The 15,145-nt window shown below is 53.3% G+C and overlaps 1 protein-coding gene across 1 annotated transcript in view; it reads right to left on the bottom strand.

Annotated features, from left to right (window-relative positions):
- OPHN1 (oligophrenin 1) overlaps positions 1 to 15,145 on the bottom strand; it is a 57,801-nt gene that overhangs the window by 39,009 nt on the left and 3,647 nt on the right. The window contains exon 2 of the mRNA XM_032196277.1: positions 1,446 to 1,541. Coding sequence (XP_032052168.1) covers positions 1,446 to 1,541 — 96 coding nt within the window. The remainder of the gene's footprint in view (positions 1 to 1,445; positions 1,542 to 15,145) is intronic.

Raw genomic sequence — 15,145 nt, 5'->3', positions numbered from 1 at the left:
CGCCCCGTCCCCTTGCACCCGGCCGTCCCCCTGCACCCTGGGGTCTGTCATTTCCAGCTGCCGTCCTCACCGCCCCCAGCCGAGCGCTGGGCACTGGGGCAGGGAGGTCCCTGCCTGCGGGGGGTGTTGGAGCTCCGTGCCTGCCAGCAGCAGAGGCGATGCGATGCTCCTCTCCTTGGCTGGCTGCTGCCTTCACATCCCTCCATGCCCAGAAGGTAGCTTATAATGCAGCGCCTTCCCCGCCATTATCCAGATGTGTTTGGAAATTCAGCACCTCTACTTCCCCTAGATTTGGAGGCTGACTCATTTCCAGCAGGCTTCACCTAGCAACTTTCCACAGAGGAAATCAGATTTTGAAGGGCAAGCCACAATCTGCTTTAAATAAAACAACCAAGAGAACAGGCCTTACTTCCTTCCCTTTTAAGTGATGGCTGAGACCTGACACCAGCACTGTCAGCTTGGAGCCGCTGGTCACACCACAGCCTGACAAAAGCTGTGGCCATTTCATAAATGCCTCGTGTCCCGGGCACCCCGTGGCCCACCGCCTGTGCCCGGCAGCAGGGCCGGACCCCCAGCAGCTGCAGCGCTTCCTGGTGTCCCCCAGCAGCAGGGGGTGCCCACCCCTCTCCTCCGGCCATTCTGCAGTGACAGCTAATCCAACAGCAGGATTAATTTGAAAACCCTGGGTTTAGGGTGTTCAGCACATTTGCTTCAGCTCCCCGGGCGCAGCCAGCAGCTTTGTAACCAACACAACGTGCACCGGGCTGGCAGGGTGGGAAAATGGGCTTGGGATTGCTAATCCCAAAGCAGATGTGTGGGGAGCAGTGAGACACATGTGCCACAGGCCTCCTTCCACGCAGGCAGAGACTGGGAACTATTTTCCATGTCATGACGCATCCAGCAGTATGTTTTTCCCGGCAGCCCAACGCCTGGTGCCTTTTCCAGGAGAGCACGGGGCTGTTTTGTGTTTGCGAGGTGCTTGCAGCAGAGCACACGCAGCGTCAGGAGCAGGACCCAAGGCCAAACACCCTGAGCTGCTGCAGTCTGGCCCTGCCGCGGCACACAGGGACACGGGCTGAGCTGCAGGGGACACCCAGGGGACAGGCACAGGGACAGAGAGCGGCTCCCTGCTGTGCTGCGCATCCTCCTGGAGCTGGCCAGGCAGAGGAGGGCTGGAGCTACAGAAAACCACCACGAATTATCCGTGGAATCAGGCACGTGTAACTCAACCCACCAAAGTTCAGCTCTGTAATATATGCTACTGAACATCTTTGCTTTTTTTCTTTTTAAACTGCAAGTAACGTGACAGATACGCTGTGCATTAACTGGCATCTGAGGAACCTGGCTGCACATCCAGTTCAGTAACCATCGATGCCAGCAGATTCCTACAGAAGGAGAGGCTTTCTCAGTAAGTAAAAGTTTGCATCCAAAAGAAGAAGACTTACCAATATTAATCTCGTCATCTGTTAGGGTGTCTCCAATAAAGTCGAACTGAAAGGACTGCAAAGTCTGGGAGAATTTCTGCACTGCTGATGAGTAACCTGGAAAAAGACAGAGCAGAGTGTGTATTTTGCAGCAGTTACACAGAAGCGTTAAGAAATTTAGCCTGAATGTAAAAACCTACAATGAGGCAGTTAAAAAAAAAACAAAAAACAGTCATCATGAACTTAAAGCACTTGAGAAAATATTGCAGTGTTAATATCCAACAGAAGCCGTAGAGAGCATTCGTGTTCTGAGTGTCTCGGTGCTGCTGGAAATGTTTCTGTAAGGTTACTGGGAGCCCCCAGCCGCAGGAGCAGAGCCACCTCCCCGGCAGGAGGGCAGCAGCTCGGGCCCAGGGCCCCAAACACACCGAGCAGTGCTCACACGTCAGCGTCTCGTCTGAGCACGATGCTGTGGGCAGGCTAATTAGTGCTCTCAGCAGCTGCTTCAATTAGAAAGGAGCAGAGTCTGTAGAGTCGGACAATAACTGTGGGGAAAAAAGCAGGGTTCAGAGGAAGTGCTCCTCTTCAGGGGAGTCAGAGCGAACAAACAGGCCCGAGGAGACGACAGCGAGCCAGCTGATGGCACTGAGCTCCTGCTGTGCTCTGCCCAGCGCCTGCAGATGGCCCTCGGACCTGCTTCTGTGCCTGTGCTGAGGACACTTGCAGTCTGGAAGCACAGACACTTCCTGATGGTGGTTGGTAGCTCAGCCCAAATTATTTTTGGACTTTGCAGAGAAGTTTCTAGCCAAAAGGCTCCTTTGTGTCTTTGCATCCTGTGTGGCTGCTTCATAACTTCGTCAGTGGCTTCTTTGTTGTAAATTGGTCTGATTACATTGGCCGAGGAGCTTCCACAGGGACGGGGCAGCAGTAACACAGAGCAGGCCCACGGGGCACAGCCACCTACCTCGGCCGGCTGCGGAAGCCACAGGCACCGTCTCACCACAGCAAGCACCCGCTGCTGCTGGCAGGGCACAGCCGTGGCCCCAGCCCGGGGGCCACGCAGCAATGGGGCACGGGGAGAGCACCACGGTCTGAGCAGAGGCAGCCTGGTGGTGTCTGGGCAGAGAGAGCATCCACACGGGGTTACGGCTGCCTTGGGCTCTTGGCTTTCATGCCGTAAAACAGGCAAGGGAGCGAAGCCTGAGAAGGGACGTGCTCTGTAACAGGCCTTGGTAGCCTTTTCTGGAATTAGAACATGAAGGAAAAGCGCGTGGCAGCACCAGGTCGATCACACCTTCCTACACAGCTGCAAGCGGTTGTAGGGGGCAGTTTAACACCTGAGCTGCAAACAGAACGAGGCCGAACCTGCCTGACCTACAGCGAACAGGAGGCGGACAATAAAGCAAAGGAATACTTTTAGACTTGTGTTTACATTGCTGCTTTCCCTAACTTGGGCAGCAGCTACAGGCACAGCCCCAGCCTGAATTCCTCAGAGGAGGTGCACTGGGGTCTAAGATTTCTGAAATTCAGGAGGTTGAAAATGTGGAAGATGCAAAGGAACAGACGGTAGCATGTAGATAGATCACGGAGCATCCTCCCGTGCTAACGGGCCGCAGGTCCCTCTGCACAGCACGCGGCTCTCCTTCCACAGACACTGGTGCTGACCAGAGCCGTGTGGCAGGGGGAATGAAGCATTTGCTGCTTTCTGCTGCCCAAAGGAGCTCCCTGGGGGACACAAGACCTGCAGCACAACACAGCACAGCGAGCCCCTCCTGGAGAGGAAGGGCAGATTCACGGGTTCCGGAGCTGGGCTGACCCCTATGAAGCAGACAGGATTTTAGCTCACCCCACTGCTCCCGAGCCCAGCGCAGCCGACCTGAGAAGAAAGGGCGGCTTCATCCAGCCCGGCCCCAAGCCACGGGCGGAGCGGAGCCTCGAAGTGCACAGAATCCCCTCTTTCCCGTCAAAAGCCTTGTTCAGCAGTTTCCTCCCAGGGGTCAAAACTTTGCCCTTGAATGGGCAGATTCAAGCCTGAATGTAGCTATTTAGCAACCAGCTGCTAGGAGAGCCTGAGAGCGCGAGCGTAAATGGGTGAACTCTCGCACAGAATGATGTCATTAATTTGATGGAAAACCTCAGCAAATAATTCACGTTCAGTCCCTGCAGCATTCACTGTATTCACACACTCAAGGCTAAGCCCGGAGGCTCTCATTCACTTCTTACTCAGGCAAATCTTTGTTCTTCCCCTGCAAACTGTCTCCTGCGCTGGAAGCTTTTAATTGCCTCCTGCCCAGCCTCTCCTCACTCCCCACACCTTGCCCAAGTTCATTAGTGGCTGAATTCCAGAAGGCCCCATTTACATGCCAAGCAGGTCTGTGAGCACAAGGCGTGCCGTGGCTCCCAGGGCCGGGCTCAGCACCCCGGGGCCGGGCAGCTCCGGCACTGCGCACCCCAGGCTGAGCACGCGGGTCACGCTCCTGGCAGCCTGGCCTGGGCTGAGGGATGCACACAGCGTTTTTCCATCCTGTGTGTCAGCACAGCATCTAGTGCTGCTATCGGAGAAATTGTCCTTGGCTAGCTGTTGTCCTTTTTCTCTTTTTGTAATAGAAACTGGATAGGGCAATAGCAGAGAAGGAGCTGAAAAAGCCAAAGACAATATATTTTTCACGAGAAAAAAAAGAAAAAGAAACAGTAGAACCGACTTAAGTTACATTTTCCTTTCAAAAAGTTGTCTGGCTGGCCTGAAACTTCATTTGCCAAGTTTCTGGCTGAAGCAAATCCAGGTGGACACGCTATAAACCACATCTCACATGAGCTTAGTGGTGAAAAAAGACTCGAGCCCCTTGCTGAGTCTGGCACCGCTCGGTTTCATCTGGGAGAGGGAACGTGCTGGGGTGAGTGCAGCGAGCACACTGGGGCACGGGGCTGCTCCAGCATCGGCCTCTCCCCGAGCCAGGGCCAGTCGGCATCACTGGGGCAGTGCCCTGGGGATCGCAGCAGCAGGGCCGGCTCCGGTCACTCCAGGACCTCCGGCCTGACCTGAGGGGCAGCAGCTTGGTTTTGGCGCTCAGAGGCGAGCGCAGCGAACTAGCTCCTTCCACTGATCTTCAGAGCTGAGCGAGGCCTTGGCTGAGCGTCAGCACGAGGCCAGCCCGGCCCTCCTGCAGGCGCTGCACCAGCCGGCCCAGCTCACGGGCTGGAGCCCCCCGAGCCAGGACCTGACCCCGCAGCAGCTGGGGAGCTCACAGCCTCTGACACCTTTCAGCTGCTGCCCTGCGACAGCGAGGAGGTGTCAGTGACAGAGCACAGCGCCTCAGGAACCAGCTCAGCCCAGGTTTCCATTCCTTTTCCCTTACTTTGGGACCTAGGGATAGCAGTACGTCCTCCATCATTTATTCTACTTCATCAAGCAACCTCAATAATTCCCCACGCCTACGGAACGCTTCCCAAGCTGAACAAAGCCACGTCATGGCCCCAGCCACTCAGGATCCACATGGCGAAAGAATGAGGAGTGATGATGGATGTTGCTGTGCACCCTGAGCCATCCTGCCACCGGAGGAGAGCCTCTGCCTCGGGAAGGCTCTGTGCACAGGCAGCAAATGTCACCACGGTCCTGGGGACGCTGCTCAGAGAGGGGTCAGGAGCAGGAGGGGACGGTCTCCTGACAGGGTGCAAGAAGATGAGGGGCTGCCCCTGTGGGGACAGCCGTGGTGCCACCATGAGCTCTGCGTGGTCAGAGGGGCAGGGAGGCAAGTGGCGTCCAGTGCTGGAAGACAAATTCTTTATAGGGGAACAATTATTCAAGATTTAGGGTTAGGAAAGAACTGAACTAGTTGGAAAGAGAAGCGGTGCTGCTAGCGTCTGGCACGGCTCTCAAAGATCGTTTAATGGAAAGCAGACTCCTACTGCCCCATGTTACTCGTCGTTGTACACGTACGGAGCCTTGGCTGAACACCGCTTTCTGACAAATCCTATATATACACACAAAGACAGCGCTGGGTACTCTTATGGTGTTAGGAGTGTCATTGTTATGATGGAGATGCTTATTGGCAAAGTGAACTCAGGATGGTTTTGGCACCCTCCCCTGCTGCAGAAGCGCCTGCTGGCATCCCGAGCGCAGCAGGAACAGCGGACACTCACGCATGAAGGGCTGGGCCCCTGTGGGACTTGCAGCACGAGCCGGTACCCGTGGATTGCACCAGGGCCCCCAGGCAGAGCATCTGTATTTTCCCCTCATTTAGCAGAAACTTGGAGATTTTCCCCCTCTGATGCAAATACATGGCTACCAACCGCACGGCCCCTGCCCACTCCCTGGTTTTCACGCCCAAAGCCCGGTGGCACGGAGGTGGCCCCACAGCCACGAGGAGAGCCGGACAGTCACGGGGGGATGATGCTCCTTCTGCAAGCCAGGAATGCCACTCAAAAAGCAGGCACAGTCTGATTGCTGCCCAGCAGCGGGAGCATTTGATGGCTTCACGTCAGTTCTGAGGACCCTGCCTGCTTGGTACAGCTTGTTTCCATGGGAACTCACCAAAATGAATTCAATCAAAAATCCATTAGGGCTCTCTTCCTTGCAGCGTTCAGTAAATGATGCCAGCTTCAGCAATCTGCGGTAACAATAATTTACTCTTCTAGTAAAAATAAAATCCGATCCTTCCACACAGGACAGCGCTCACCAAATGGCATCTGGCAAGAGGGAGAGAACAAGCGCCAGGTACAGCCCCAACACGCTTACAAGCTACACGAATAAATTTCCATTACGTTAACGTATATATAAAGTCACCTCTATAGATTGCAGCTATTTGAGGATGCCCACGCCCTGTTCAGCAAGGAACAAATGGGGTTTCTCATTTCAAACTTCTGCAGGATTGTAATGGTCACCTGCTGTTGAGCGAAAGGCATCCCCGAGCACATAAAAATAGAAATGCCACAGCCAGCCCGCTGCAGACTGCTAGGGACCACTGGCACCTCCGTGCACGAGACAAAGAGGGCTGTGCTTGGCTCACCTCATTTAACGCCCCAGAGACACAACGTGACCTTGGGTGTAGCAGATGCAGAGAAAGCAGTGTGACTTTTGGAAATAAACACTGGGAAAAAACATAAACAGCCCACGGCACAGAAGAGAAGCTGCAGAGCACGCACTCCAAATCTGTTGGGAGCAGGCCGCCAGTACCCTCACGGAGCCTTACTACTGCCCAGGCATCCCCGTGCCGGACCCTTCTCTGCCTCCCCTTCGTTTCACGTTCAGCACCCGGTGAAGCAGGACCACCTTCATGTCACCCCAACAAAAAGCTACGGGAGAAGTGCTCCTACTCCAGAAGGGCTCCGTGGCTGAAGCAGGCAGGGTTCAGCAGCTCTGTTGCTAACTTAAGTCGGGCACTGCTCCACACTCGTCACACTAGAAATTGAGGAGAAAAACCAAAAGAGCAGACCCCGTCACTGTAGCAATCATCCAGTGTCATTTCTAGAGTGAACACAGTTTGTCCCTTAACTTGGCTCCAACAGGGGGAAACGCCGTGAGACAAAAGCATAAATGCCCGGAAGGAATACCTGAACACAAGCTGGTTTTATACTTCTAGGTCCTTTTTGAGGAACAGACCACTGCGTGCAGTGCTCCTGCGGGGCGGGGGCAGACACCCATGGGCAGCCCTGCGGGAGCTCAGGGTGAGAGCCTGTCCTGGCTCCTGTGGCCGCAGGGACATCTCTGCCCGTGCCAGCCCATGCAACAGCCCATGCAGCTGCCTAAAAAAGGCACCCCCAAAGCTTACCTACGTGCTGAGAGAAGGAAAACCCAAAGCAATTTTTGAGCTCTGGCAGCACAAATAAACAGACCAAATGTGTAAGGCGCTCTGGTTTTGCATTTTGCTTTCCTCTTTTCCAGACTGAAAACAAACAGCAAAACCAAATGCTTTGTTCTTTAAAAATATAAAAAATCTGAACTCTGGAAATCCAGTTTTTCATGGAAACGTTACAAAACCCTGATGTACAGCAGCCGAGGATGCATGCACCTACGTTTCTTCTCAAGCCTGGTCACTCCAGAACTTTTTCTAGCTCGTCATGGAGAGTTGTGCAACGGGATATGCAGAACACGAGAAATACCATTTTTCTCCAGCATGAGAAAGGGAGGGTTGTAATCCCTGAGGGGAAAAGAATGTGTCCATTGTTAGCAACTCCCACTGAATAATTTTACAGGGAGTTGTATAAAAAGAGAGTTCATCCATGTTACCATCCAAGAGATGAGGTTTTGCATGCGTGTACCCGACCCCACCGTGTCCAGAGGATTCTCTACCGGCAGCGAAGCTTTACCAGCCGGCACACAAAGCGTTTGGCCAGGGTGCCAGATTCTGCCCCGGGCTGTTGTACTTCTACGGTGTGTACAAACTCCACGAAGTCCCCAAACATTGTCCCACCAAAATACCTCAACTCTGAAATCAAGGAGGCTCCCCGGGCTGCACACAGATGTGTCATTAAGTGAGTAATCAGTCCTGACTCAGAGCGCTCCGAACAGTGCTCTACAGCTGCCTGAACACAAAAACATGTTGATTTTTTCAGATGAGGAAAAAAAAATAATCTTCCGGTTAGCCTCGTAGGTAGTCCCAAATCCACACAAGCAACTTGCTAGAAAACAGCACTCCAGCTGTGCCGTACGCACCGCTCCCCACCAGGCCCTTACACAAGGGCCCGTCGCACAGTAGGCAGTGCTCGGCGTTAGCCCGTGGCAAGTTGTTTGGAAACGCCTCAAAGGCTTTCTGGCCACCGTGGAGGTTCAGAAATACTGACATGTTTTACAAAGGTCATTTTTCACAGGCTGACTTGGGTTTTCCATTTGCCAGAAATAAATGGCTAGCCCGAACTGCTAAAAATAACCTGCTACATCTAGCTGTGTTTTACGTTTCTCTTGCAAAGGATCTTACTGAATGCCCAATGCTTTTGTTATGCATTTATCATTCATCTTTTCCATCGGTCCTTTATTGACTGTGTCTGTTATTAATTGCCTTTTCACTACCGTGGTTGATCTAGCGCAGGCTCCAGGGAGCAGGGCAGGGCTGCAGTTCAGCTACAAACACCCTTTTTGGTACCCGTACCTACCTGCTTGTACACAGCTCTTTGTGCCTTTTGTAGGGCCCTTTGTGCTACAAGCTGTGATTTGCCTCGTGTGTCATTAACTAAACTTACATATCACCCCCCTACCTTTGCCACCCTGGTTTGCTTCCTATCCACGATGTAATTTTTCATTCCCATAAATTCTCCTCCTTGCCCCCCTTGTGTCAAGTGCACGAACTTGCTTGATGGGCTTGTTTATTTCTTTACTGCTTGTTTAAAACAAACAAGCAAAACCAACACAAGCAGAAGACCAACACAGCAATTGTTCACATTAATCATGTTTCTCCTGCTTGCCTTGTCTCCTTTACGGACGGAGGGAAACCTGCTACACCATACCTGCTGCACTTCAGGAAAGCTGGCAAGTTCTGGGGCTCTTCAGTCTACTTCGGAGAAAACAGCAAGTGAGGGATGCAGGTAACACAGATTGTGAAGACGAGCAAGGAACAAAGCCACGTATTAAAGCAAAGGCACAGAGCAGCCCACACTCCCACACAGACCCCAATGGCTGAGGAAGAGTTGTCCTGCCTTCCTGCATGGCAGCACCCAAGGCCACGTTTTTTGATGTTTTTAGAATGGCCAGAATGCGGATTTATCTTTTATGGTGTTGCTTCTGCCATTTGAGGACAGCCACGACCTCCCTGCGAGGTGCGGGGCATTCCCTGAGCTCAGCCAGGCAGAGACACAGCCGCTGGCAGCCGCCTGCTCTCCCCGCATGGAGCAGCACTACGGCACTGCTGCTGCTGGCAAAACCATTTCTCGTGCTCTTGGCTCCAGTCGAAGCTTAATGCTCCTCCTCGCGAGCAGGAGGCAGAAGTAGACTCTGAACGCTCGACTCCTGACAGAACAATTTTTCACCGCTGGCATTTTTCTGGCCTTTCAAACCCATCCAGCAGTTCTGCAAACTGGAGTAGTTCCTTCAGCAAAACTGGAAAAAGACAGGAGGGAGATGGGGCAAAGCGCACGAGTAACTGAGATGGGAGCTACAGAGATGAGCAGCCCTAGAAATCAACAGAAATGTTGAAATGCGCATTAAGAAATAATGCGGCTATAACTTATCTCAATCCTTTATGTCAAGACATTCATCCAGTATACCATAGGGGAAATAACCAAGTTTTCTTCATTAATTTTAACTCCAGGTTTACACAGAAGTTGCATTCAGAAGAAGATCCTGCCGCCCCAGAAGATCAAAGGAGCTGGCAAACATCCCTCTGCTGGGAGCGCCGCTGCAGTCAGCCCACTCCATTCATTATTTCATCCCAGGCTCACACGGCACGGATCCCTCAGATCACAGCTGAGCTCCGGGCAGAGCCTGAACCCTCAGGAAATTCGCGGCTTTTGTATTTCACTTCAGCTACAGTGATGGGAAGGAAAACATGTTTTGTGAAGAGCACAGCGGATCAAAGGACCGTGGCCACATTTCCTTCTCACTAGACCTGCAGAATTGCAGACTGCCCGGTGCCTAATCAAACCATCGCTGGAGTGGGAAATTAGGCAGCACCTCCCTGGAATTTATTAAACTGGAGCAAATGAAGGAGAGCCTTTTGAGAGCCCAGCCACGAGAGGAATGCTGCCCAGCTCCTGCTCTGCGGGCACAAACGCTGGGGATGAAGGTGGGGCTGGTGTTTTTGCATTAAAGCAATCGGTAAATCCCTAGCACGTTCCAGGAGAGCTGCACAGGCGGCTGCTGCATACCTACTGACACCCGCGTTTCTCTAGACACCACGTGAGGCAGCCTCCTTTCCTGACAGCCCCGGGGACAGGCCCGAAGGATGCTGAGTGAAGAGCACCAGCTTTCGGCAGGGCGGCTCTGGGGGTGTGCTCCAGGAGCTCCCGGCCGCACAGGCAGCACGAAGGCAGGGCAGACCAACAGGAAAACAACAGACTCGTATCCGGGCCAGAGCACTTGCGGTCCCCATGGACAGATCTCATGATCGGCAAAGCCGTCGGAGGCGTCCCTCTGGCAGCCACCTCCCGGAGAGACCCCCAGGCAGAGGCAGCCTCGCGCCCCCCGCCACCGCCGGGCAGCTCCACTGCCCCTGCGCACCCAGCGGGTCCCCGGCCTGCACGTGACAGCAGAAAACAGCCCGTGTTCGTTGCCCTCTGTTTTCACAGCTGCACGTTTGGTAGGATTAATGCAATTACTCTTGTTTTTAAAGTATCTGGCCTCAGCACTTCATAATCAGCCTTGGCTGGAGGAACAGAAACTGGATAAAAAAAGGAGGGGGAAACAGGCTGCCGAGCGCGACTCGGTGGCTGCTAGGAGCTCTGTGTTCTGCGTATATTTGGAAACGTTATCTCAGACTATTCAACTGCTCTTATCATCATTCAAACATCACATGAACTTGACTGTGTTTACCTGAACGGAGAGCAAAGTGACAAAAAAGGATGCCAGCTGCAAAGGAACTCTTTGAACATGCCCAAGAGGTGAAAATCCAGCAGTAGCTGGAGGATCACAGCTCCCAGAGGAGATCCGGACAGCGGTTAGCAGTCTGCGACTCAAAACAAAACCAAAAGAAAACTTCGATATCACCAACACAAAACCGAGAGGTTTCCAAAAGCATTTTCCTCATAATTATCAGGTGCTGGTGTAATAGTTTTGTGCAGTTTGTTGCAGTTTTCACAGTTTGAAACCTTCGTTTAATGCTTAGTAAGAAAAATAATTGCTGCCTGCTGAATTTCGCCAGCAGTTGCAAAGGACCTTTCATTCTGGGGTGTTCAATATCCGTAAAATAGAGCTATCTGCTCATAGGAAAAAAGTTTGCCATGTCTTTTCTATGAACACCAAGGTTCTTCAGGCTGCACAGAGACTTTGTAGCTCCCAAAGCAGCGCTGAGCAGCAGCGGCCGCAGCAACAGGGCCCTGCTCTTGTGCCCAGACACCCACAGCAGGGGCGGCAGCGGCACTCCCGTGTGCATCTCCTGCCACAGCTCAGCCTGGACGCACACCTGGGGACCACGTTTTGGAGCTCTGCTCTCCTGCCAGGCCGGGCACAGCACCAGTGGAGCAGCGCTGCCCTGCCAGCACCGTGCTGCAGCACCGCGCCAGCCACCCATGGAGTGCCCGCGGGTGAGTGGGGAAGCCACATCTGTAGTTACCAGCGTGCGACCAACAGAATTAATAGCTCAAATATTCAAAAAATTTCTCAAGAAAAAAGCCAGAAAAGCTGAGTCTTCGTACGGTGACTCAAGAGGAAACTCTTTAGTCAGCAGCAGCACTGCTGCGAGCCCATGGACATATTACAAAACATGGATAACACCCACATCCTTCCAGGGAAGGAGCCAAGAAAGGCAGCAGAAGATGGATGAAGAGCTGCAGGCATGTCTCGTGCAGCAGAGGAAAAAATACAGAAACACAACAAAACAAAAATACAGAAACACAACAACAAAATTTTGTGATTTGCCTGTTGTGACAATGCAGGCAGCTGAGCTCTCACGAGACAGTGGTGCACCCTGATGTGATTCCCGTGCAGGCAGGCGGCTGCGTGCCCACTGGCTGTGCTCCTCGCCACGATGGGCACTGCTCCTCCGCAGGGGCACGGCCATGCATGGTGCCACACGGAGCAGCGAGCTGCATCCAGCCAGGAGCCAAATCCAGCACATGCACAGCAGTGAGCCCCAGAACGGGGGCAGATATGCCTCGCAACTGGAGCACGCAGATACTGTGCAGGCTCCTTTTCCTTCCTGCCTTCATCTGAAGATTAGGTTTTGGGGGGTGACTCGCTTTGTTTTGGTTGTTTGTTTTTTGGTTTCTGGTTAAGGCACAGCTGTTTTAGGTTTGTACCACCTTGGGACCTTCAGTTCTGTTCCCAGTGCCGAAAGCCCAGGAAAAAATGAGAATCTTCACTGCCTGCTGGGCTGCAGGGAGACTCCCCTCCTCCACCTGCCCCAAGCACGCTCCACAGGAGTGGAAAAGCTCTACAGGGAGAGCTGTCAGTGGCACGTGAGCTCAAGTCTGCTGCGTTGACATAAAGACACAGAAAGTATTTTGCAAGTTGAGCATGGCTCCAGAAGTGCTCTAGGGCACGGGGATTTTGAGTTCCCGCTCCCAGAAAGGCAGGGAGAGGCGCCGAGAAAAAAATGCGACGTGATTTTTCAGTGAAAAGAATCAGGTTTAGTGCTATCTTTACACACATCCAACTCTGTCGGTAACCCCAACACCAAAGTACTTCATTACCACTTCTGTAGCCGGCGCGGTTTGGTAGCACACCGCAGGACGCTGTGGTCTCCCACACGCAGTCACTGCGGGCTCTGCGCGTGCCGCCAGGTGCTCCTGCTGCCACCCTGCACCAGCGCGGCACAAAGCCCCAGCCCCGCAGCACGGCCACGCTCAGGAGCACGTGGCTGTGCTCAGAGCCATAGGACTGGCATTGTATTACTGCACCCCTGCCCTTGGAGAGGAGAAACATGCAGGAAATCAACGGTTCTTGGCGAAATTAGCATGTCCCTGACACCCTGAATTTGAAGGGTGTACGTGGTTTAAGGCTAGGAGGTGTCTATGTCTACACAACACGTCCCCTAAGCAATTTACTGCTTTTCAGCTGGCCTGCTGTCTTTTCAGACAATGACAGCTGAGAAATTAGGAGAAAAAAAATAAAGTTATCTATAGTAACTACTTGTGGTTCTGGAAACCTTCCTGTAGGGACCAGGACAAGCGTCGGAAAGCAGTGGCTGTGATAACCCAGCAAGGAAGGAAGGAATTTTCTGCATGTGTCAGCGAGCATCTGCCCAGCCATGGCTGGAGGAACCTCACAGCAAGGACGGAGAAGACAAGCAAGGAGCGGAGAAACGCAAGCAGCTATTACTGCTAGAGGAGAGTGATGTATTTTCCAGCAAGTCATTTTTCCCCTGCTAAAGTCCAGAAATGGCTTAACACGAACTGCTGGACTGTAGTCTGCTCCAGGAAAAAGGGGGAAGGAGGGGGAAGGAGTCCCTTCAGCTGGGGACATCCCGCGGCAGCTCTGTTCAGGAGACTTCAGCGGCAGGTCAGAGGGACAGCCAGCAGATTGGGGCCTCTCTTTATTCTCTGTGCAGCCTTCCCAGACTCCCTCAATTTCCAAGGCCAGCAGCAGGTCCGGACACCTGGCTGAACCCTCCCAGCCCCAGTCTGGGTGGCTGCAGTCAGGCTCCCCGCAGTGCCCGACACCAGAGATCTCAGGAAGCAGCGAGTAAGCTGGTTGTTTTTCCCGATAACGGGTCCCTGAGCTGCTGCTTCCCTGCTTTGGGAGCCTGGTCTGATCCTGCACCCATTCGGGTCACGGCCCAGGTGCTGGCTGCTGCTGGAGGCCCATGAGGGATGCAAGCGGAGGGGAGAGGAGCACAGAGCAGCTTTTAACAAGCTGGATGGGTTTGGTGGCAGCCGTACCACGATCCTGGACGCAGGAGCAGCCCCCGCTGCTGCCTAGCCGGTGGCACCAGAGGCTGTTCACACCCGCCCTGCTTGGGCTGCAGGCTCCCCGAGCACACTGGGCAGCTCGACGAGCGGCTCTCCACGAGACAGAAGGGCTCTGTGCATCCACACGGAAGGTTTCTGTGCACATCCTCGTTAACGTGCCATATGCTGGCTCACAACTAAGCTGTCTTTGTGGGGCAGGATATTTCCAATGCGAGCGCCTTGACGCCCAGCTCTGTGGAGCGCAGAGCTAATGTTTGCCCAGACAGCTCCCGCAATGAGGGGCACGCATGGGACAGAGCTCCTTCCCCTTCCTCCCTTTTCCAGAGAGCTTTGGCTTTGTTCACACACGGGCAAAACCCAGTATCTGGATCCAAAGCACTGCACCAGCAGCCAGAAACCTTATCTCTATGGATTCAAGCCTTTGTCTACAGATTTACATGAAAGAGCACACGGGTTTTCTGCAAGAATCCAACAGACCACTGCAGGGCTGCTTTAATCTCGTTAAAGTATCACATTTTCTTGACACGCTGCTTTCTGCACTCCAGAGCACTGAATCCTGAAGCACCGTACTGACGGCAGCATCGATGTTTGCTGAGAGCAGCGCTGACGGCTGCAGCCCCGCACTGGCTGCCCGGGAAGGTAGCACCTTCCCCGCCAGCAGCCACCCTCTGCAGAGCCCATCCAGCCTCTGCTGTTACTGGCGCCCGTGTGCTCTGCAGGCACAGACACCTCTGCACGTCCTTGCGTGGCGCTGCCCTTCCAGGACAAAACACTCCCGCTGCCTGCAGAGGCTGATTCACCAGCATGCAAATTCACGAGCAACCCTCACAACTTTATGGCACACAGAAACAGATCAAAAGCACTTATGCAACACGGGCATGAGAACTCAAAGCTCTTCCAGCTCCACAAGCTAGCCTAGACCACTGTAGCACTCACATGTTAGTAAAAACAGCCTCCACTTGATATTTATCATGCTCCATTTGATTGATAATTGCAGGAGAAGATCAAAGACCAGGGGAATGCTTTTGCACAGATAAGCACACAGCAGAACGCAGCGAGCAGAAGAGATTCCCCTCCCAAGTAAAACAGCATCTTGAGCCGTGGAAAGAAAGTGATATAAATAAACTATTCTTACAGCTACGATGCTGCCTAGTCATCTGCATCCTAGCACACCTGCAGCTTGCTGATTTTCAAGGAACTGTAAGATTGCAGAAAGAACAGACCCA

Source organism: Aythya fuligula, chromosome 13 (genome assembly GCF_009819795.1).
Source record: "Aythya fuligula isolate bAytFul2 chromosome 13, bAytFul2.pri, whole genome shotgun sequence".
Lineage (NCBI taxonomy): Eukaryota > Metazoa > Chordata > Aves > Anseriformes > Anatidae > Aythya > Aythya fuligula.
The sequence above is the reverse complement of the archived record's forward strand: the minus strand, read 5'-3'. Positions and strand labels throughout refer to the sequence as shown.